General features: G+C 39.9%; 1 protein-coding gene and 1 long non-coding RNA gene across 4 annotated transcripts in view; one reads left to right on the top strand and one right to left on the bottom strand.

Annotated features, from left to right (window-relative positions):
* The first annotated feature begins 5,215 nt into the window (after positions 1–5,215).
* MYZAP (myocardial zonula adherens protein) overlaps positions 5,216–24,241 on the top strand; it is a 43,589-nt gene continuing 24,563 nt past the window's right edge. For all 3 annotated transcript variants that reach the window (XM_088172489.1, XM_014874119.2, XM_088172490.1), the window contains exons 1-4: positions 5,216–5,351; positions 11,092–11,181; positions 20,324–20,482; positions 22,757–22,849. In XM_088172489.1, coding sequence (XP_088028615.1) covers positions 5,268–5,351; positions 11,092–11,181; positions 20,324–20,482; positions 22,757–22,849 — 426 coding nt within the window. In that variant the 5' untranslated portion in view covers positions 5,216–5,267. The remainder of the gene's footprint in view (positions 5,352–11,091; positions 11,182–20,323; positions 20,483–22,756; positions 22,850–24,241) is intronic.
* Positions 15,573–23,584, bottom strand: LOC148222225 (uncharacterized). The gene is made up of 3 exons (XR_015806485.1): positions 23,299–23,584; positions 19,611–19,665; positions 15,573–18,847 (listed from the first exon to the last, which is right to left on the bottom strand). It is a non-coding gene; the product is annotated as an uncharacterized LOC148222225 (long non-coding RNA).

Raw genomic sequence — 24,241 nt, 5'->3', positions numbered from 1 at the left:
GCTTGGGTTACAAACTGTGCGAAATGCACTGACATCAGTGCATAAAGGTACAGGGCAGAGTCCTGGTACTATTGTCATTACCTGATTGGCTTCAAGAGACTTGCTAGTGGTCATGCCCAGATACAGCATTTCCTGACTAACCCATTCCCTTTTGTCCTTTCTGTCTGCTACAGGGGAAATTACTGTGCATGTGGCATTATATTACTTATTGACCTATCTAGCATTTTCTTACTTTGTTGCTATATAGTTAAAAAGTATTTTGAGAATTCAACAGGATAGGAGAACAATTAAAAGCAGATGATATTCAAAGAAACATTTTCTACAATTACAGTCTGTGACTCTACATTATCAGTAAAGATGGAAGCAAGGTATTATTGCAGGTAACTCCAGGAATTTAATTTTTATTCAATTCAACCATAACTGAAATAATTACATAAAATACATATTGAGGGCTTTGCACAAATAAAATGTGTATTCTGCATTTCAAACTCCTGATGTGGGAATTCCTGATTAGAGATTTGTGTGTGTGAGATCAGCAGGAAAGGCTCTGAGTTTTTACAGTAATCTTGTATTAGCCATGTACCAAGAGTGAGAGCAAACAGTTCTATCAATAGGTCTGAGAAGTGATTTGATGCTTGTAGCTAAACCAAGCTGGACATTCAGGTAGCTGTATGTGTTATGTCAAATCAAAAGGGTAACAGTAGCTGCAAATGCAGCAAGGATGTATTTGTCAGTGAAAGACAAAATACTACTCAAGAGAAAAACGGCACAGTGTTATATATTGGTTTGTATATTGCAAATAAGAGCACCTATGGCAACTGACTTTGGGAGCTCAGTTTCTGAGATGCATAAGGCTGTTTTCTGACCATTAGCAGGCTAAAATTTTCACATGATCTGTAATACCCAAAAAAGATCCTGATAATTACATGGTGCTGAGCTAAGTGCGTGTTTGTAGAATACAACAGTGAGAGCTGTCAGAAAAAAACCCCAGCTTTCAGGAAATATCTGTGATCAAGCCTCCAGTCCTTATTAAGTCTGGTTCTGAAATATTTTACATGCTTCTGTCCATTTGATAATCTCTGCTATAAATGGGTTTCATGCCTTAGGGATGATGAAGGCAGAATAGATCTTAATCCCCCTGGAAAGTGAAGGCTATTAGAAGTTAATTATAACCTCATTTTTGTAGCAATACGAATGGGACTTTATAACCTTAATGACCACAGGTGTGAGTTCTTGTACAATTTGTGACTGCAATTATTTCCAGATCTCATAGGATTAATATTCCAGTTGATCTTGTGTTACAGGAACTTTTCTTTTTCCTCTGGATTGTATCAGCAGTTAGCCTGAAGATGGACAGAAGATTTTGATGAAAAGAAAAAAAAAAATAAGCATTTTACCATGTCTACATTTAGGCAATGTGTTATGGTAAGACCAGGCTACCCACTTCTGCTTGTTCTAGGAGGGCAGACCTTCTTCCTCCTCCATGTACTGCTTGTTCTATGTCCATCTTGTGATCAAAGGCTTTTCATAGAAAGGCCTGTTGATTCTGTGCCATCCCATTTCATTTTTCCCACAGCATAATGGTCTCTGGGCCTCCTGGGGAAAAAATTCAGTAATGCTGGTGATGGGAAACAGGGTAATTACAAAAAACCACAGAAGGTGCCTACAGTTTAATTTTCTTGCTGTTTCTATGTAATTATATTAGCTTTTTCACAATAACTGTTGCTTCAGATAGTCATATTGTAGTGTCATCATGTAATTAACCTGCTGTGTCTTTGGACTGTTGTAGTTACAAAGCACTGGCAGGTTTTGAACTGAAAGCTCAGCATCCTGGATGGATTATATTCTGCCACCATATATATTGTCTATGAGCAGCCTGTATGATCATGTATATCTTTTGGGCAGTCTATCCAGCTGTAAAAATCAGCAGAATAGGGTTATTTTAGTCAAACTAATTCCCAAGTAGTGATTTACATCCTATTCTTCCATCTTGTTTCTGTAAACTAGTGCCATGTCCCAAGCACAGCAGGAAATGCTCACAGTAGTGTACAATGACTCTTGCACGATCAAAGAGCTGTAAACTGTGCCAAATCTACTTCAGATTATCAGAACCAAGGTCATGGGGCCTGGCAAACAGGGACAAGCTGAAACCAAGCAGAGATTTCTCCCTTGAGGTGTCAGGGAGCAGGAGAGAGACTGGAGAAAGAGGGAGTGACTGTGATAAACCTCCACAGGGAGTGAGGAGAGAATGGCAAACGTGGGATAATGAGCTGCAGCCATGCACGTGCAGAGTGTGCCCAAGGCAAGCAACAGCAGGGCACAGGAGCACCTTTCCAGAGCAGAGCAGACTTGTTGCTTGCTAGAAGCTTGTCACCTCTAGTATTGTTGGTGTGGAGTCAGTCCTGCCCGGGAGGACAAAGGAGTGGTCAGAGGTCCTTTGACTGGGAAGCTATCAACACAGCAAACCCGTATTTTGGGGACCATCCGAGTCAGTAGTTGGAGGCATGTCTTCATGTTTCATAGCCCTTATAGCTTGTTTTCCATGAGCTTACCCAGCTACTTTTTGGGAGCATTTATACTCTTCATGATCAGTGATTCTTCTGGCATAATTTCACACAGAAGTGTGGTGCCTGATTTTCTTCAAATCCACTGTTCTCAAGGGTAGGAAATAATGAACAGCTATTCCCTCTTCACTTCTGCATACCAGTCATGATCTTCTATGCCTCTGTCACCCGTTCCCCGCCACAGTCTTTTTTCTAAGCCAAAGATCACAAATTTGTTCATCCTCTCTTAATCCAAAAATAATTCTAGATTTCTTTTTTTTTCAGCTCTGCTGTGCACATCTCATATTGCTTCAACAGCTTCTCTTTAGCTTTGTTTTTGCCACCTGGGGAGTACCAGATGTTCACTCCATACAACTGGTTGGGTCCATAATCCCTGTGGTGTAGGCAGAGTTTTTGGGATGAAGAAAAAGTTGTTCCAAATGTTGCTTTCACGCAAAGAGGGGTCACACAGGCTACACAAGGGGTGAAGAGCCTGCAAATGGTTGCATGGTGAAGTAGCAAGGCAGCAAACAAATTACTCTCATTACTGCACTTGTGCATCTTCTTGGTGGGGGAAGAGAAAGAGATTCTGAAAGTATCCAAAATAGGGAGACTACTCATCATGCATGTAGGTTGTTTTTTCTTGGAGGATTTTAATTTGAGGATTAAATAGAAGATGCTCCTTTTCAAACAAATATTGGTAAATCAAATAAACGTGTCTTTCTGCTATTTTCCAAGAACTGGGGAGAGCTGCAACTGAAATAGACGTAACTGAGAAAACCATATTTTTATTGTCTGTCTATTATGCATGGACAAGTCTTTTGCTCATCTGCACTTACAAGACTTCCATCAAAATTATCAATATTGTCAAAGTTTATGTAGGCCTTGCAAATTTTCCCAGAGATCTGATTATTGTGCCATACTCTTATCATATAGGAAGGGAGGCCCTTTCCCATATTGTAGTACAAGTTTAGTCCCTGTGCCTGTTCTTAGAAAAACAGTTGTGTTTGTATCTTGTAGTGACTAGGCAGCCCCACATACACATCTTGTTCCAGAGAGAAATACAGTCCAGAAAATACAACTTATAACTAACCAGGGCAACCTCACAGGTCTGTGAACTCCTTCTCAGCTGAAACCACAGAGGTCACCGGCTGTCTGCATACCAGAATTTAAATAGACTCATCAGAATGACCAGGAACAAGTGCTAAGGGATAGCCCCATGGGTAGACAACATATGTGTGAAAGAACTTGTTCCTGTTGATGATGACACACCTATTATCCACCTGCAAACCCACAAAAGGAGTATTACAACCAGGACTTAAGATAGGGGGTGTTTCATAGGGAAATGCAATTGTTTGTATGAACAAGAGACCTTGCCACAAAAAGAATCGTGTCACACTGAATCTTGCCTTGAGAGAAATCCAAATACAAGTCAATGTTCTAATTCATATGCCTTGGGCTATATTACCTTCCCTGGCGGGAGAAGAGAACAGTAACTGGGAAAACAACAAAAACCGTGCTGAGTACTAAATGCAGACCCTTCGTTCCTTCCTTTGTGTTGAGCAATGATTTCTTTCTCTCTTCCTCAGATCCTTGTCATGTCGATAGCTCAATATCCTGCCTGGGGACAGAGAGCTGAGAGGGAGAAGTGAACAGAGGTATTATACACAGAGAGAGGGGGCACCCATAGTTCAGTGCAGTTTCAATTTTTCTAATGCAGATTTCCTCCCTTCAACTCTCTGGTCATTAACATCTTAACGGGTAAGGACATTGTGTAGCCATAACTCTGTTTTCTCATGGTCTTAATTTAATTACATGGAGACAGGAGAGAAATTATTTTTAAAATGCTGTTTAAGTTATTTGTTCTGTCATTTCTTTCAAACAAAAGCATCTCCTTTGCTTGTAACTCTCTTGATTACCGAGGAATGTAGTGCTCGTGACAGATGCCCAGGGCTGCAGATGAAGCTGTGTGCCCAGGCCGTGTAGGGTTATGGCGTTCTCTCAGCCCAGATCCGGAAGAACTGAGCATCTGAAATGCTGAAGTCCACACCTGCAATCTGGCTCGGGGCCAGCCGGCTCGGGCAGACCACACTCACCTTGTTGGACCTTTGGCACTGAGGCCGATGCTGTCATTCAGGCACTGAGCTGCACCGGCTTCGTGCCTGTCAACCCCGAGGCTGGCTGGGACCTGAGTGCTCTCTGATGAGCCTGGTGCCCACTCCTGGAGCACGGACAGGACCTGACAGAGCTGGGTGGCTCACGAACTGCTGTGGGAAGAAGGGGAGGACGGTGTCCAGCTTTCACACAGCGCTATCTAACAGTGCTCAGAGGTGGGTGCCGGAGAACGCGACTGAGTGGCCGCCAGTGGCTCCTGCGAGCCCTAACCCCGTTTTGCAGTGCCGGGAGGCGGCTGTGTGACAGACGGACCTTTCTGGGTCTCCCCTCAAAGCTCCTCTCCCCCGGCTGCACCCGACACCCAATATTGCTGTGAGCAGGGGGAATGCCAGCCTGCACTGACACCTCAGCGTCCCACAGCGACTTTGCCCGGCGTCACCCCACGGGAGGCAATGGGGCACTCGGGCGAGTTGCTCGGAGCGGAGGTGGGAGCGCAGCCCGGCCCGCCCCCGCCCGGCCCCTGCGGCCGCCCGCGGCCAAGTGCGCGGGGCGGAGCGGCGGCGCCGGCCCCAGGAGCTGCAGAGAGCGCTGGCCCGGCGGCCCGCGGGGATGCTGCGCTACAGCTCGGGGCTCACGGTCACCGCCACCACCCCCCGGAGGCCGCCCGGCGACGGCGGCCGCTCCCGGCGGAAGGTGCGCGGGGCAGCGCGGGGGGCGGCGGGAGGTCCCGCGGGAGGGTGGCGGGGCAGAGAGCAGGTTTGACATCTCCCCTCCTGTAGTGACCTGCGGAGCGCCTTCCCCTCTCCCCCTCCCCTTCCTTAAATTCTGTGGTTTCAGGTAAAGCTTGCGGTGTGTGCGAGAGCATCTTTTTGTGCGTTCTTTGTAGCTGTGGGGAAAGGGAGAGTTTCTGGGGAGTCCTGCAAGGCTTTTGTAGTTCTAGACCTGGCCTGTTCTGTAAACCTGCGAGGAAGGTGTACTTGTGTTGGAGGCTTCCCTCGCATCCTTGAAATGTGCCTGGATATTTTTATTGCGAACTCGCCTATCCTATCCTGAGAAAGCTCACTGTAATGATTTAGATGGCAATAGTAATTTAATTGTATAATCAGTTCCTCAAATGCAGATACGTAATTTGCTGATTTTTTTTTTAAAAATCATAACTGCACCAAATAATAACCATGTATTAATCTATTTGGCTTCTATAAAGTTGATAAAACTTAGGCAGATATGATAGGAATGTTTCTGCAGCCACACAGCTTTAAATAGCCCTTTTCTTGCTGCTGTAACTACACTGCTATCATTGTGAATGTTGATTCCACATGTGAAGAAAGAAATCAAAGTGAGAATATTATCCTTACCAAAAATACGTCCATGTGACCATGATGTTTTTTGAATTCTGCAGTTATTGTTTTGATGCTTCAAAAATATGACTTCATAATTTAAAAGCTGAAGAATGTTGTGTTGCTCTGGTTTTACATGATAGCAAGAAGGTGAGAATGGTCTTCCTGACAAAACGATCCCTGGTCTTCATAAAAATGAAATTGCTTATGCATAAGAAAAATTATGATGACTTGAAAATCGTATTTATGTTCCCTATATGACTTCTGTGTTCCCACTGAGTTTCCCTATTCTAGTATTTCTTAAAGAAGTAACGGAACTCCTATTCAGGTGATAAGTTCTTTATTTTAATCCCCCTGATGGATTTCTTGGAAATTATGAACTGTATTTGATACATTCTTTTAAGAAAACTGGTGAAAATTTAATTCACAACTACAGCCTACTGGGAAACTGTTGTCCCTTTTTTTTAGTGAAGTGTGGCTCCCTTATCATGAGTTGTAAGACGAGGGGAGAGAGAATAACTGCTGAATAAATGGAAGATGTGCGTCACATTCTTGTGTGCCTATGGTCACAGGAAAAGTGCCCTTTAATTGTGTGTGGAATCTCACGGCAGAGATTTCATAAATGGAGCATCCTAATCAACAGATAAATGACCAAAGAAAGTTCTTTCTTTCTTTCTTCTTTGCTTTTTAGAACTGAAAGCAAATGTGCACTGTTTTTCTGCTTTCACCTTCAAAGGTCTAAAGCCAACACTGGACCTTAGGCAGGTGATTTTTGGCCACCGAGCTGATAGGGTAGTAGATAGTTACTCTACAAACGTGTTATCCCCATTTGTTGCCAGTATCAACAATATTAAATTCTGGTGATGTTGAACTCCAGGGCTGGTTTGAAGCTAGATCAATATTGAACCACATCTTTTTCCTGTGAGGCTCCTGTAAAATGCTTAGAGACTGGGTGCTAGTAGAATAGCCTGTATTTTTCTGTTGCTGTACTAGTAACTTTAGTTTTTCTATAACAGCATTGCTCATTAATTTAAAAATTAATTTTAATGAAAAAATCTTTAGTTATTTCAGTCCATAGTTAATTCTGATTAATGTCTTTCTGGGTGCTTTGTTTTTTGGAAAGGAGGAAGAAGAGGCTGAAGGACATTACTTAAACTGAATCTGTCATCTGTATTTGTTTTAAGTTGCACCCTAGTGATTTGAGTAGGATGGTAAACATACATGTGGATTGTGGATCTGGGCCGTTGATTCTCAACATTTTAAATCTAAGCTAGATTTTTTTTTTCCTTAACTGCTGTATTGCAGTAGCTCTCCTCTATGCTGTCCCACTAACCTCTTAGAAATTCGGTAAAAAAGTGTGGTTTCACCTTTTACTTTTCATTGCAGTCAGGAAACTTCTGCTGTCTGGTGTCGTGTTGGGGTGAACCTGTCCAGTCTTTGTTTTCCTGTCTGTGTCTTTGTTTCACAAATGATGTCAGATGAATTTTGGAAATACCACTTATGGTTTGTTGGTGTCAAAAAGCTAGGAGCAAGCATAAAATATTGGCACAATTAAGATTATTTATAATGTTGACTTGCCAAAGCTACAGATGCTGCAAATTAAGCAAAAGTCAGACAGTCCTGTAGGATTGTTAGAAAGATACCTGGTTCTCTTCTACTCAGTATTTCTCTTTAAAAGTTATGCTCACAAAGTTACAATGTCAATGACATAAAGGTAGGGTGGAAGTCATGTCTGTCCCTGTTTTTTCTCACATTTCCTTACTGTCAGTAAGCAGATGAAGGAAACTGAATTGCAGCTCTTTTCCTGACAGAGTAGTTCTCATTCTCCTCTCCATTTTCTCTCTGCATTATCCCGTTTGTTTCTGGAAATTACTTTTTCGTCCTCAGTTGCATGTTATCCTGCCACTGTTTGGCACTGAGTTCAGTCTCTTCCTGTTAGGATTTCATTTCCATTTTAAGGCATCACTACAGCAGTGTTTGCTGTGGGAGTAGGGCTTGCTGTGATTCCCATGTGAGCCTGCTCATTGATTTGGTCAAGTAAACTGACTTACAAGTGGCACAGTGTGTTGTTCCTTCAGGAAGCCCTGCAGAGCAAGAACAGTGTTCAGAACTGCTTCTGGGCTCTGGAGGAAAAAGCAGTGCCTGTTGTTTTTCCTTTCCAATCTCTGTAGTGTTTCTGAATTTTAGCAGATGGGTCTGTAGAGCTGTCCTTAGGTAGAATGCATCATCTGGTGCCTAGGAGGAGCAGGACTGCATGGCTCCTTTATACATTTGCTGCTGTTCCCCAGGGATGCTGAGGAAGTCCTATTGTTGTAAACAATAGCAGAGTCCAGCCTGTGTAAGTTTGTTCTAGCAAGGAACTGGGTGGAACTGTGCACTGCTGTACAAGCCTTGCTGGGCACGACTTCATGGCTGGAATCCTTATGATTGCCAATTGGGGTGGGGTAAGTGATTTGGGGGTCATAGATAAGGCAAAGTGAAAAGGGCAAGAAAAAATAGCATAAATGATGACAATTTTTTGATTGTACAGTGGTTTTAGTCTCAACAAATGACTGTTGTTAATTTATATTCCAGTGTAGTTGTGATGACTTGACTGCCATCTGTGCTGGACTTCCGTGATTTCCCTCGTAGTAGCCCTGTAACACCTGTGATGTGAAGGGCAGTTGTGATTCACTCACTGGTACAGAGATAATTACTTATTTACAATCACTGCACTGTGAACCTCTGTTGGCTATAATTAGCCTCGTACTGATTAATAAGAAAGCTATTCACTTTAGAGAATCATACACAACCTCATTTCTCCTAACTTTGAGTTGCCAGTCATTATCTATTTCTAGTTATTTCAGGCATTTTTAATGTTTTATCCTAGCAATATGTTCATTCCTTGTTGTCCAGTTTTCCTTTGTTTGAAATCACTGTAATAAAAAGTTGGCCTCATCTATCACTTCCTGTGCAGCACAAATTCACTTCTATTTCCTATTTATGGCTCTGGTCTTTGTTTGCCTACATGGAGGAATGCCAGTCTGTGCTTCCCTTCTTGCTGTAAACAGGAATGTTTTAAGAGGAAAGAGTGTTAATAAGCTAATGGGAGGAAAGGGCACGAGGAAAGGTGATGTTAATTACCTTATGAATCAATGAGTTCCAAAGATGAGAATTTATTGTTTATGTATCTGGATAACAAATCTGTAAGTAGAAAGTACCAACAGCATCTGTAGATTCTGGAGACGGTCTGGTGTTCTTAGAACAAACATAGCAGCCAATCAAAAGCCAATGTACCAAGTTTCATAATTTTAAAATGCATTTCATTGTTTTAGTATTCTTGAGCAAATATGAAAGCATAAACTGCTTTTAAGTTTGGGGGACTTTATGTCATTTTGTGGCTTCTTGTTCTAGATTTTTTAGCATATAGATTAATGATGACTTAACAGGGAGGAGGCCACTGCACAAAAAATTGCTTTCACAGATATGTCTACAGAATAGGTTGTATTTCACCTTGATCTTCTTTTTTTTTTTTTTCCCTTCTTATTCTTTATAATATAGACACATCTCACATATTTTATAAGAACTTAATGTATCTCAGGACACTGTTTCTTACTGGCCTTGCCGGCCTGAAAGACCAAAATGAGAGGAAGATGGAAGGCAGTACATAACATTTCTAAAATACAATTGACAACATACCAGTAGTCTAAATGCTATTGATTTGTCCTCTCAACAGATTTAAAGAAATGCCAGAACAATAATAGTGAAGTTGTAGATAGTTCTTCCATTTGTTTTGGCTTGGGAAGAAGGAAAAGTTAAAGCCTGTTTGAAAAGTTGAAAAAGGTGTTTTGTGTGGAAATGGAAAATAGGGATCCTTGTTGTGATGCTGAATAGTGGTCTCTGAGGAAGTTGTATTGTAAAGAGGCTTGAAAACGCAGTCAAGGCAGCTCAAATGATTTGAAAGACAGCTGGAAAAAATGAATTGTAAAATGGTAACATTGGGGGTGTATGGGAAGGGCTTTGCTGCAGTGCCCTGAATGCAGTGAGCAGAACATTATTGCCATCTTCAAGGCAAAAGGAGGTGCTGTAATGGCCAAGACATGTTAGGTGGGACCAGTGCAGGGGGAAGGTGGGTCTGAGACAGAGACACATTCAGCATGACTCCAGGAGAAACTGGAGAGGTCTAGATCAGATGAGATGCTGGGCTGTAGAAGAACAGTGATGATGGCCCACAGTAATCATGAAAGAGACAATTAAGAGGTTTTGAGGAAGAGCTTTAAGAGCTCTCTTTGTTGCCAGCAGACAGCTGGGATTTTACAGGATGGTTTTGTGCAGCTTTGAATTTGGACAGCCAAATTTCTTATTTCATCATTTGCTATGCTCTGCTTAGGACTTAGAGTTGTTTTCCACAAAAATATCTCATGAATAGGACTAAGACTGAATGTTTTAACCAAGTTTCTTGCATGAAATGTATTGCTTGGAAAACACCATTAAACCAAAGATGTCTCAGTCCAAAGCAAGGCAAACTGCAGCTGGGGACAGAAAGGCAAGAGAATGGTTGTTCTAAAATCACTTAGGAAACACCTCTTAACTTTTTTCTTAAGTGTTTCGAAGTTTACAAATCATTTGTATGTATCAGATTTGAATAATACTCCTATTTCACATTTAGTGGAGTTGCTGTACTGCAGTATCCTTGGATCAAATACTTGGCTATATGTTGAGCAGAAAAGAAGCATTTATTCTAAAATACACTCCATGTTTCCAAATAATTCCTTTTGAAGAATAAAAGTATGCCAAATCAGCAAAGAAAACTCAGAAAGTAGAAAATTATGTTCATTGTTCTGTTATCTCAGCTCTCAATGTCATTTATGAGCACCTAAGAACAATTTATTGATTGAAATGAATTTCTGCTATTTCAGGTATGTAAGTATGGGGATACCCTTGAATTATTTTTTGCCAACTAAAAACCCCTTTAACCTTTAAAAATAATATTTTGTCAGCTGTGTGGTAGAAAACAGAAAATAGTTAAGTTCAAAGTTGAATCTCAGTACACTTCATTCTGTAAAGCAAATTATTAAAATAATTTTTCTAACACCTAAATCTTGTTCTTCTTCCAGATGAATGTGTGTAGGCTACGCTTAACAGTGCCACCTGAAGAAGTGTCACAGCCTGAACAGGGACCAAAGGAAACTGAGAGAAAGAAAAGTGTAAGTTTTAAGAATCAAAGTTAAATTCTCTATAAATGAGAAGTAAACATTGCCCTCCACAGATGCTGACACTTGTTGTTTTGGCAGCCCGAAGCCCAGTCATCTTAGAAGATTTAAGAACATGTGGAAGGTGATCAAGTTGGGTGTGAGCTATGAGCCTAAGCCTTGGAGTTAAGGAGTTAAGTTGGCAAAACTGCATGTAAAACAGAGCAATGGTAGAGGAACAATACAGATTGTAGGTGAATTGTGACTGAGGTACCTTTAAAACTTGACTATTTCATATTTCTATATCAAAGAGCAGGAAACTGTTACTAGGAACAGGGTCCTCTATTAAACAGGATCTTGATCAAGATCCTCTTGATCTTAAAAGAGTGTTTTATGTTTAATGTAGGCTCAGTGATGTGCAAGATTTGAGCATTAATGTAGTTGGTGTGCTGGGGACCTTGATGTTTGTGTGACTCAGCTAATTTTGGTACAAATGTGCAAATAAGAAATTAAAGAATTCAAGATTGTTCTGGAGTGAAAGGGATTTTGAAGGTCATGTGATTAGAAGGGTTCAGAAGGGCATTTGTTTTGCAGAAGTGAGTAATGTGCACACAGAAAAAAATTTTACAATCTGCTTTGGTGCAGAACTTGTTCCATAAGAGCTGTTCACTGCAAGAGATGATGTTTAATTAGTCTTAAGGAGGAAGACTAAAAAGGGAAGCTGGACGAGCTCCACAACTTCACCACATTTATACTTTGATAAACCAAAATTAAACAAGTTGATGAAGTTTGCCAGACTCAATGTCTGACAATAGGAAGAAAAATAACAATAGGATTTACTAGAAATAATTTCTTAGTGATACATAAATGCAAAAATAACGAAAATTACTGAGAAAGACATTCTAAGCAATAAAAATAAATGCAAAGTAAAATGCTCAAGACAAGGATTCCTTATCAGTTGTTTGTTGTCCTGGAATCTTTTATACATTCAGATTTTCACACACTTGTTCAGCAGAGTAATTGGTTTTTCAGGATCTAGAAATGTTACTTACAGAATAGTTTAAATAGACCTTAATGCCAACTAAATTTGGGCCACCATTAAATAGTAGTAATTCATTTAGTACAGAGGTGTTTAGCTGTAACACTTAGAGTAGCTTCTCTGTGAGTCTCTTGTCAGCTTGTGTCTGATTGCAGCAACCCTCAGACTGGCCTAAGCTTATGGGCCCCTTGTCCTAAGAGGAATCCGAGTTTGCTTTTGAGGAGGATAGGTGTTTACTCATGCCTTACTCACTTTATGGTTTTGAGTAATGTGATAATGAGAAAGAATTGTTAAGGATTAGGGTTGGACAATTTGTAGTCACTTTCTTACATAACCAGTGTTTTTCACTGTGGGACCTCGTATTTAATGAGCTATTATTTCTTCCATAATACAAGTAAAGGCAAGTGGGCTTTGTATCAGAGAATGTTAAGGAGAGGATTTGAAGATAATAAATGCATTATTTAGCTCAATGTGCAAAACAGTGATGTTTAAGAGATGGGTCCTTATTAGCTGAACCAGAAAAAAACATATGCAATTTAAATATTGTGTGTTCTGAGTAATTTGTAAAGTTCAGTACTTTTAGACAATTGAAAGACTTATAAAGTTAGGCTTCAGAGCTAGATAGGATCTACTCAGCCAATTTCATGGCAATTAAAAAACACTGAGCAATTAAAAAACCAAAACTACTTGTGTTTTATAATTTCTGTGTGATTAAGAAAAATACCCCACAGATAGTACAGCCAAAGTGTATGGAATCAGCTACAAAAAAATCACTGCTCATGAGCTGGTTTCTTCTCATGTCTCTAAAGCCAGACAGCAATGTATTACCTGTACATTTTTATTGTCTGTGTAATCGATTGCTTTATTCGAATTAGTGGTACAGTAATTTACAGTGCATACATACCTCATGACTCGTCATGCTGTGATACTTTTACTACACAGTTTAATTAAAATAAAATTTCCTACAAACAGTGATCAGGTATCACCTGTGTTCAGCTGACTTCATGTTTATGACATTGCTTAAAGCACTTTGAGAACAAGTTTTACAAATGTTAGATAATCCTCTCACAGTCCTGTGAGAACTGTGGAAGTAGGATGATAGAAATTAGGGAACTGCTCTACCTTGCACTTTACAATTTAAGGTCAAAAAATTCAGCTTCAGCAAGAATCAAATTTAACATCAGATCCCTTGTTGGAATCTAGAGTTCTATGCTGTCTTTAATTGCTGACTCCTAAGAAAATGAGAACATGAAAAATGCTTTTGGCATTTAAAATTTATTAGTGTGACTTACAGAAATTAACTGTAGGGGTAATCTGTGGGATTGCACAGTTTTTGCTGGAGTGCTCAACCAACTAAGGCAGTTGGAGCCTGGCTGCAGGTGCTCTTCTGGTTGGGCAGGACAAGTCTCTGCCTCTGCTGCTGAGAGAGGAGAGAAAAGACCTTGCAGTGTTGGAGGGGATGCCAGAAAACTATAAATACCATGGCGTGACATTTGGTTGTAATCTCCTCTTTCAAATCTTTCATTGGAAGGAGGTGATTTTGAGCTGCCCTAATGTGACAGGGTGATGGCTCACTGTGTTTGTTACTTTTCTGCATCTCTCAGGCTCAGTACCATTAAGAGATGCTTCAGTGGCAGAATCAGCTAATGAACTGCACAGCAGCTATTCCTGAGGCTGATCCTCCCAATCATTTGTTTTGCTGCTTGATGTCAGACCAGGAGTGATTCTTTATCAGTTAAGTTGGTAGCTCTTGCCTTAGTCTTTTTCATTGGAGTCCAAAGTTCGCAGAAAATTTGTGCTGTATTTTGTTCAATCTGTATCAGTGCAGCAAGTTTCTAGATTAACTTTTTTACTGCTGTGCATCCATTGAATAAAAATGAACCAGTGTAAGAGATTAAAATGAAATTATGGATCTGGGTGGTTTTGTTGCAAGAAAATTGCTGTAGGCTATACTGTACTAGGGTGGCCTCTCCCTGCTTTTTGTGAAAGGCTGGCAGATGGTACAGAGTTAGAGACTGATCTCAAAAACTGAAGGGGGAGTGAGTTTGTGTCAGGTTGGATTTTGTATATTGGTATTTAGGATATGATACCCTGAAAGAAGCATATGAGAACTTAATTCACAGGTAGAGGCTGTTGGTTGAGTTGTTTGAATTGTTAGTACTTTAGGTAGAGAGAATCACAAATTATTCTGATTCTGTTCCATTATTTCTGTCCATGATAGACAATGGGTGACAGTAGTGTGAGGCTGTTTACTTCACCATGAAGTACAAAGGAATATTGTGCTTGGCAGATTGTATGCAAAATCTGCATATCCTGAAGCCTCTCTTGTCTTGCATAATAAAGGACTACCAGACAATTGTATTGTCCCTGTTTGGGATTGGGCTTATTTTTATCCATCAGTCTCTTTCTTCGCTGTCATGGTTAAATTTGGAAGTGTCATTGGAAGCTGCAGCTAAGCTTTTGAGGGCAGAATGTGAAGATATGTATAGATATACATTTCTTTTTCATTTGGATACGTGGACAAGAGAATGAAAATGAGATAACACACTGGAAATTTCTGTCACTTTACTGTCTGTGGCTTTCAGCCAAGTTTGAATGGTGTTCAGTCTTAAACTTAACTTGGTACTTTGGCTGCATATATCCTCAAACACTTTAATTTGCTTAGTTTTTTTTAAACATCACAACTAAGAAGTGAAATTCTTTTTCCTTCCTAAACAAGAATACAGAAGCATAGCAAACTTTTTTTCACCCCCAGCAAAAAAGTAGGCTGTAAAGAAGCCAGGAGGGGAATTTGCTTCTGTACGTCATGGTGAGAATCAAGCACAAACTTGTGTCAGGCCTGCTTCACGAATATGAGTGCAGTGAACGTGGGGCTGTGGTGCCCTTGGAATCTAGGACAGTGCCTATTTTCTCTGCTGCTCCCAGCCCACTCCTGTCAGCACAGCAGACCTTGTGCCTGAAAAAATGTGGTTCATCTGCTACAGGTGATGTTACTGTTTCTCAGTCTTTCCAGCACGGGTCACTTCATTTTTGACGTGTACTAATTAAGCAGTGCCTTTGATTAAAACCAGCACTACGTAAAAAATGCAGAAAGAATTCCACTGACTTCTGAGGTTACTGCTGTATTTGTTGTATCTTAGTTTTCCAATGTGTAAACACTGGCATTCTGTGTACAGAATTCATGGATTAGATATCACTTCTCTATTGAGATGGACACCGAAATTCTACACCCAAGGAGCTTCAAAGTTGGAATGTATTCAGCAGTACTTCTTGCATTCTTCATGAATTTAAGAACACTCACGTCTGTTATGGCATATTTTCCCTATTGTAATACTATTTTAATGTAAAACATTCATGTTTTTACTATTTTAATGTAAAACATTCCCAAATGTACCATGATTTTCACAGGCTGTAGAGGAATATGAAAAGACATAAAAACAGAGCTGCTTTTTGCCAGAGCACGGTAACTTTTCTTCGTGAGCTTAATGTTATAAATGTGTCATTTTATTGAAGAGAAAATATGTAACCTCAGTAACAGCATGAATACTCTTGTTCCTTGTGTAACTAGTGAACAGGTAAAAGATAACTGGATATTTTTAGAAACGTCTGGAATGTGGCTGTTAAGGAAAAGATAAAGCCTCATTTAACTGATATAATTCTTGTTACAAGTTTTTTGATGGTGTAAGTTAACAGAAGACCATGAGTCAGGAATATTTTAAGGCCACAGGGGTACTAAACACAGAATTGTGTTAAGCATTACATTAGATGTCTTTTTTTTTCTCAAAGAAAGTGTCTTCTGTGCTTTTGCTTTCAATTTTGGGGCAGGTAGAAATATAAAATATGAGCCTATCTGACTTTCACTTATAAAACTGGTAGATTAGAAAGCACATCATCCCGGAGTGTTATTTACATAATGCAAATAAAACCATGGGTCATAGAAAAAACAGCTAAAAACTTAAATTTAGGGTTTCGGTCTTATAATGTCTTCACCTGTTTCATGCTACTTGTGCTGCCTCCTTGGACAGAGACATAAACAGGATGCATGGTAATTATCAAGACTTTTGCAACCTTGGGGTGTAGGCTTCTGTTTTAAATATTTATTAGTTAAGTAAACACAGTCTGTGTTTCATTGGTACATTCTATGTGATCACACCAAGCACAGCTGTCTGCTGCTGCAGCACAGACAGAACACGTTCCTGGAGGCTGATCCAGGGTGTGTGAGCATCTACACGAGGTGTCCTTGCTGTCACCTTGGGCTGTGCAGAGCTGACTATAGGTACAAAGATATATTCACAAACTGATTAAGCTAACTCTTTCTTTTCAGATCATTAGCTCACATTAGATGGGATTTGGCTGATATTTTGACTTTAAACAGCAATGGTTGATTAATCTAATGAATCCTTCATCTTAAAGTTCTGTTCTGGTTAGCTTTACAGTATTTACTTGCTCCTAAATACTTGCATGTATTTACTTATGCTGTTATCTTCACTGAGATACCCACTGTAGATAAGAGTGGAGACCATTGAGGACCTGCTTGGAAAAATATCTGAGTTCTGAGAATGGGTGTGTATGGGACATAGAGGAAAATAATGGGAAGTATTTGACTTTAAAAAAGGATGAGGAAAATCCAGGATCAGTGAAAGAGGAAGCATGAGAGAGAGGAAGTGTCAGAGGAAGAACAGAGTACAAGGCAGAAAAGGAAAAAAAACAGTGAAGGGAGAAAAAGAGACAAAGGTGAGTGGAAGTAGCTCGAGAGGAGGCAAACTGGCAGGATTATACTCAGTGCATGCTTAGTGCTGCAGTTCTCTGGAGATATTTGAGAGCTGAGGTACTCAGCAAGGCCTTGTCTAGAGACAGCTGTATTGGAAAAGTAGTCAACAAACAAAGCAACCATCTCAACCCTGCATTCAGAGGAGTTTCCTGATTGTAACCTTTCTCCTAAGAGGAGACTGCATCAGGTGAGCCCTTTTTTGGCTATTTATACAGAGCCCTGAAACTAGTGGTCACTGAGAAGAAATTCAGAGTTACTAAACAGAATAGGGTGAGTAGAAGATAAGCATGACTGAAATAGAACAGCAATGGAAAAGTTTAAGGAAACATGAGAACTGTTACTTGTGTAGCTGTTGGCTCACACATCTTTAAAACAAGCAAGAACTGAAATTTTAACAGGCACTTGTCTTGGAATTATGATATGAAGGAAGAATAAGGAGAGGGTAAAAACAATATCCTGTATTTTAAGTAGCACATAGAACTGGAATAGTCAACAGATGATGGAGAGTCTTTTAATCTCCTGAAAGAGAAATAACAAAGGCATTTTAGGAGGCTTGTGCAAATACAGATAACAGGCAAGTTTAGCATTGTTGAAAGAGACATGTAACCAGTCTGCCTTTGTGTGTACCTAATCCTGCATGTACTGGCCATTATAATGTAAATTTAAGTCTGTTCATCTCTGAAATACATATGTAAGTGCCATGGGTGATTATCCAGCTGCAAACCCATTGGTCTGAACTTGTAGGTCTTTCTTGGATGGGGGGGGGGAGGGGGAGAGGAAAGGGGGAATCCTTCAAAGCATTCCTGAGGAATGTGGTCATAATATTCTAAAAAAAAGGAACTTGGTCAGAATTTTTATGCCAGAACTCTGCAAACAGCACTTCGGACATTTTAGACAATTCTGCTAATGTTTCAGAGGCACAAAGGACCTTGGTATTGCTATTCAGCTTTTCACCTCATTAAAAATGAGTGATCATGGGCAAAGGGTATGGATTTATGAATTCAGTCTGGTGCCTTGGTAACCTCTAAACAATCAAAGTGATTATTCATTCTGTTATCAGGAAGATAGAAACTTGTGTGTAATCCTTTTTTCCAGATGCAAGGGAGGAGCTGCAATGAACTATGAAAGAAACTGTACAATCCTGGAAACAAACAAACACAAAATAATTTTGAGTAATGTCCCCATGTGGTTTCTGTATTTCTCTATTTCTAAGTATGAGCTGTAGGGTTTTGTTTGTGCACGTCCAAACAGCAAAACAAAACTCACAGTAATACATAATTATGAAACATCTCATTTTGAGGATATGAAGCTTTGCATATAATGCTTTCAAAGTGCAAAATTATATCATGCGTTAAGTAGGGGTGGTTGCCCAATGTTTTCTTCATTAAGTGGTTTTAAAGCTTTCTTTTCAAGTGAAGGTTTGCAGCTTTGTTGTTCTGTGCCTGAAATGTTCTTTATCACGTCTGCTCTGTGATTGTTGCCCTCCCATTCCTGCACACACACACACAAAGCTTCAGCAACATGGTTAAACTATTAATGATGGGATGAAGAAGTGTAGGATTCACAGTGTTAGGAAAATCTGTCAGTGCCATGTGGAGTGGACACAATATATATATAAATATAATACAATATAAAACAAATGTCTTTCTCTATCAAATTTTCTTAATACAAGTAAATTTTCCTGTTCATTTTCCCCTTACCTAAGGAAGTATTTATTCTAATATTGCCAGCATAGTTGTGTTAGTTTGGCTCCTAAAAACTGCTGCTGCTGCTGCTTCAGGCTGCAGATGGTGTCCTCTCTTAAGGACTGGAGATCTCTAGGATGCAGCTGCAGATGGATATAAGATGCTGAACTTCTTCTCTTGAAGCCTCTGTTTGGTGTCAAAGAGAGTATTTAGACAATGCTTAGAACAAAGAAAACCAACCCAAAACATATTCTAAAATCAATATAGTATATGTCCCCAAGTGTACCTGTATCTGGTATACCCAGAATAAGAAAGTAAGTTCTTTAAAACCATCTATATCTGATTTTTCTCTAGAAGTGACCTTTCAAAAACAATGTGCAAAGCTGTAACAGCTGTGTTTCCAAACTTTTAATTCTAACTTTTCATTCAGAAATCACTGATTATTTTTAGGCTACTAGTTTGCAAATATTTCACATTCAGTAAGAATATTTCCCCCTTTAAAAAAGTCATAATGTGAATGTCTTCATTTAAGGTAGTTGTTTAAATTCCTTGTAATCAAGAAGAGAAATGAGTAGTTCTGAGGACTAACAAATTCCTGGTGCTTGTGACAGAAGGATGTTTCCCTGGGCCCATGAGAAGGGAGGAGAGATGAGTAGCCAGGTCAGGTGGTGATCTGACCTTGCAGATACTCATTTACATGCTGAGGGAAATGTTTTCTGCTATTTGCATGAATATTTTTCTTATTAAGTGTATTGATGAGATGAACAAGAAGAATCTGTGAAGGGTCACTTGAAGCAAGACATGCAATTATTATGAGTATGTTTCACAAATTTCTGCGGATCATTCAAATAAAAAATTTTGACTCTTTAAAACAACCTCTGTTTACATAGCAAGACTTGATTTAGAAGGTTTATTCTTCTACAGTACTTAATAACACTGGAGCACTCACATAAATGCTATTTCATAGCTTTGCTTTAGCTCTTCCAATGTCAGTTCTGCAACATCTGTAATAGAAATGGAGACCTGAGATGAGTTTGATTGCTTTGGAGGTTCTTATTTAGCTTTAAATGCAAATTGAAATTCTGCTTTGTTTATCTTCAAGAGAAATAGGTGTTTTCTCTTCTAAGAAACACTGCCTAAAAGGTTTTAATTTCAGTTTCCTAGAACTTTCTGTGTTTTTTGAGTGAACTTGTGAATTTTTGTTTCCTGCAGCAGGGAGTGTGGGAAATGAGGAATAATTCTGTTGTTGCAGGAGTTTAGAGGAAACTAGAGACCTGGCAGTGCTCTGCAAGAATGCAGAAAAGTAACATCGGGTGGTGAATGGAAATAATCCATGTTAACCTTTTCTTACATGCCTCTACCTCTCCTTGTACAAATCCAGCCTGGTGTCTCTAGCTGTGCCTACATGACTTTCATTGAAGGCAGTGGTAATTAGACAACTCTGTATTCTTTATCAATTATAAGTTGGTCATTGTTCTTTCCAAAAATATGAAGGCTGACAGGTTGGCACCAAAATGTTTGGGAGTTAATGTTCATATGTACTGTTGTGCTTTCACTATAATTGCTGTCTCTCCTGGCCCTAAGTTACTGTGGTTTTATTCAGGGCTTTTTATTCTAGTACTTATTTCTTTTAATTTTATTTATTTATTTTTTAATTTTTAGGATCTCTACCATGTACCAAATGGGATCTCTCCAGGGAAGCTCTCTCATGGGATGGTGTATGGTGTTGTGCACCGAACTGACAACAACCATAAGAGAGAAATGGTGGTTTATGGCTGGTCAGCTGATCAGCTGAAAGAGGAGATGAATTACATTAAAGAAGTGAGTTACACTTTCACCTCAAATTGTTAAATTAAATACCCTTTCCATATATCCATGTAGAGCTGTGAGAGTATAATGGAATGACTGATGTCTAGCCCAGCATCTCAGGTTGAACTGGGAGCCTACTCTGAAGCTAGAGGCTGGCCTTGGCAGTACTGGAGTTGGGAAAACAGCATGCTCTATACTTGTGAACTGTGCTTGCTGATGGAAGAAACTATGTGAGCAGACACCTGAAAGGATAAAGTCTCTCTCTTCCTCTGCTTCCCCGTCCCCAAACCCCCTGGCTTTGAAAAGGCTTCTAAATTAGGTGACATAGTAAAATCACTTGGGTATATTTTGGGGCAGCCTTAAAATAGTCAGCCTAATAAGGATGTCTTTGTACTACTTTCTCTGTGCCTGCTCATTTATCACAGGCAGAAGATCTCCTGAAAAACAAAAAAATGCATTTCTGATCCTGCTTGAAATTTTTCTGTTCTTGAAACTCAGCATCTCTTTGCCCATTAGTCATTGGCTCTCAGGCTGTGGCAGTAACACCCTAATTACCTCAGGGCAAATAATCTGACATCTTTCCATCCACCTTCACCACCCAGGAGGCTGTTGGTCAGTGCTTATCGTGTTACACTGATTCAAGTGCAAACTGAGTTGATAGAAAAGGGAGGAACCCTGAGTCAAGTGAGCAGTGTAAAGCACTGTTACCATGTGTGCTCCTCACATCTGCCTGCTCTGTGGCTACCAGCACTTGCTTCTCTCCCTTGGTACTCCCAGTTTGTCAGTTCCTGGTGTTCACCACTCTCAAACTGCTGAGGTGAGGGACTGGCAGGGTCTGTCAGTGCTGCAGTGCTGGCGAGGCACACAAGCTGCCTTGGCTGCTATTCTCCTGCCTGGGGAGTTCCTCTGCCCTTGTGGGGTGGTGTCAAGGGACAGGTGAATTGGCACACAGCAGGGCCAGCTCCCCAAACTGCACTGTCTGTGGTACCTGGGGATTGCTTGGGCTGGAACCATCTCCCTGCTCCTGCCTGTCCCTTATGGAGAGAAATTCTTTCAGACCAAGTGAACTGTATATCTTGTTTGTGCATTCAGGGTACTGATGCTTTCAGGACAAAGTGGGGAACACATGGGAAGACACATGCTGGCTTTTGCTCTTCCGTCTTCTGGAAGCTGTGTTCAGCTCTGCTAATTTGTGATCTTTGACCTGCCAGAGTAGTGTCATCTTAAACAAGAATCCTCAGCTTGTGCTGTGTATGTGCTGACTCAAATAGACCAAAAATGATGGGCCATGTGAGATCTGCTGACAGCTTCCTCTGCCTGAGTGCAATTTGCATCTTGCAAGAGGGGGTGTGTGTGTGCCTGTGCCTGTGTGTGGGGAGGCACAGGGTGAGTGAGCAGTGCTTTCCAGCTCCCTTCTCTCTTCCTCATCCCAGAGGGATCCCGTGGGTAGGGAGCACTCCTTGCACAGGTTTGGTGGCCAGTGCCCCTCTTTCTGGGAGGCAGTGGGGGATTCTCTGCAGAGCTGCTAAAAACATCCCCTGCTGAAGTTCACCTCCCCTCACTGTGCAGAGACAGTGAACTCACTGCCCTAAATGATCTGCAATCAGCCTGCGTTTGGTAGAACTGAGGAAGGGGAAAAAGAGAATTACATAAGCTGTAGGCAAACGTGATTGCAGTGGTGTATAAAGCCAAACTGGAAGCCAGGTTGGGTTTTTTTTGAGTGCTTTTTCTAGAAAGGCAAGGAATAATTTTCATCCATAGTTCTTGAAATCAAATGGAGTTCTCTGTTCTTCAGATTTGAAATTGCATTGGTAAATGCAAGCTAATTTGTTGTTTAGTTAGATACAAGTCTAAAAGAGTGAAATTTAAAGTGTTTATCTACAAAGGATACCCAGGGGAAACCAACCACTTTTAAAAGTATGGAGGTATATTAAGTCCATGCCTTTTTTTTCAGAAATAAAACAATATATGATCAAATTAATTTTAATTCATTTTGTAATCAGGTTAGAATGACTTATGGATATTTAATTGAAATTAATTTATTTAAATTATTAACTTATAAGTGTTAAAGCATGTACAGAGAAGTTTAGAACTACTCATAGTGACAGTTATTTGTATCTTCCCTACATAGACAAGTCTTGAGAATAGATTGCTGGTATGCAGTGGTAGATTAACAATGGAAATTACGGAGGGTAACAATGAAAAACATAGAAAAATAATGTACTACTATATATAAACAATAGAATCCAAAATTTTGACAAAGGCCTTTGATTTTTCTAACACCAGGTGAGAGCAACTCTGGAAAAAGTAAGAAAGAAAATGTATGGTGAATATGATGAAATGAAACGAAAAATACAACAGCTTACAAATGAACTGAAAGTAAGTATCCATTCATTTGCAGGGAAAGCATATGGGAATAACTGACCCAGTGTTATCTAGAAACTTTTGCTTTAGCAGAACAGAACTAATCTCCTAAACCACTCCAGTTCACTGATTTATGTGGCATCTGTAGTTTCCTTTCTTTCTTTATTTTTCCATCCAGGAAGGTAAAGCAGGACAGGGATGCTTTTGCATATGAAATTAAATTGGCTGGAAATTTTTGGAAATAAAAGGATAATCTTGATACCATTGCCTGTGTGTATTGGTAATTAGTGGAGATGGATGTAACAGCTTCCAGGTGAATCAATTAAATAACATTGATAATTAGGAAAAGCTGATAACCTGGAGTAATTTCAACATTTTGCTCTCTTTTACTGACTCTATTGCTTAAACACTAAATAAAAGAAATAGCAATATTCATTAGTATTAAAGTGCTAAAAATTACTTACTTTTTTGGTTTCTAATGGAACATTTCAATGGTCATCCAATGATCTGGCTTTCTTCTGACATGCTGCTTTAGCAATGAAAGCTGTTGCACTCTGTAAAAATAGCCTTCATATTAAACTGTTGAGTTGTTTGATATGAAAAGTCTGAAAACTTGCTTTGGATTTATGTTTAGCATTGATTTTCACAGCCCTAGTTGGAGAAAGCTTTGGCAATTAAAAGTATTTGGAAGTCAAGGGACTGGGACCTTGACCTGTAGCCTTCTGCCATCCTCATTTGGAGGCTGTCAGTTCCCTGCATGCTGTATTAGGTACAATAATCAGAACTTGCTGTAAACTGGTACTTTCTTTCTGTGCAACTGCTCTCAAAAAAAAAAAAAAAAAATCCCCCTGACCTGAGAGGAAGAGAGAGAGAAAACTGAACTTCTGCAAACTGTGTTAAATAGTTGTAATGCTGCCAGCAAGACTCCCTCTCCCCCCAGCATGCATGTGGTAAATGCTGATTCAGGTGCAGCTTTGTTGTCTTTGCTGCTGATCTTTACTGAATAGCAGTGATGATATCCTGCACTTCCAGAACTTCTGTCAGACCAGTAGAAATCCTGCATGAGTCAGAAATTCTTCCTTAATTAAGGGTTTCTGACCAGCTCTGACAGAATATCTAGTTCTGCAGCAAATTAGCAGTTCACGAAGCTTCCTTCTGACATAAATGGTGCATTAGGAGACATCCTTCCCTTTTTTTTCATACTCTAGACTGCCTGAAAGGAAGCACAAGTGTTGTTCTTCCTAACAACGTGAGCTTTTTGTTTGGTTAGTTATTTGGGAGCTGACTTTGGTTTTATATGACTGTTGTCCTTTGTGCTATTTGCTAGTCCTGTTTAAAATCCTTTCTATATTCTTTGCTTCAGCTTTCAATCACTGTGCTTTTTTCTTACCAATTTCCAGGACAACT

This window comes from Sturnus vulgaris, chromosome 13 (genome assembly GCF_052056855.1).
Source record: "Sturnus vulgaris isolate bStuVul1 chromosome 13, bStuVul1.hap1, whole genome shotgun sequence".
NCBI lineage: Eukaryota > Metazoa > Chordata > Aves > Passeriformes > Sturnidae > Sturnus > Sturnus vulgaris.
Note: the sequence above shows the minus strand (reverse complement) of the source record. Positions and strands in the feature narration are given on the sequence as shown.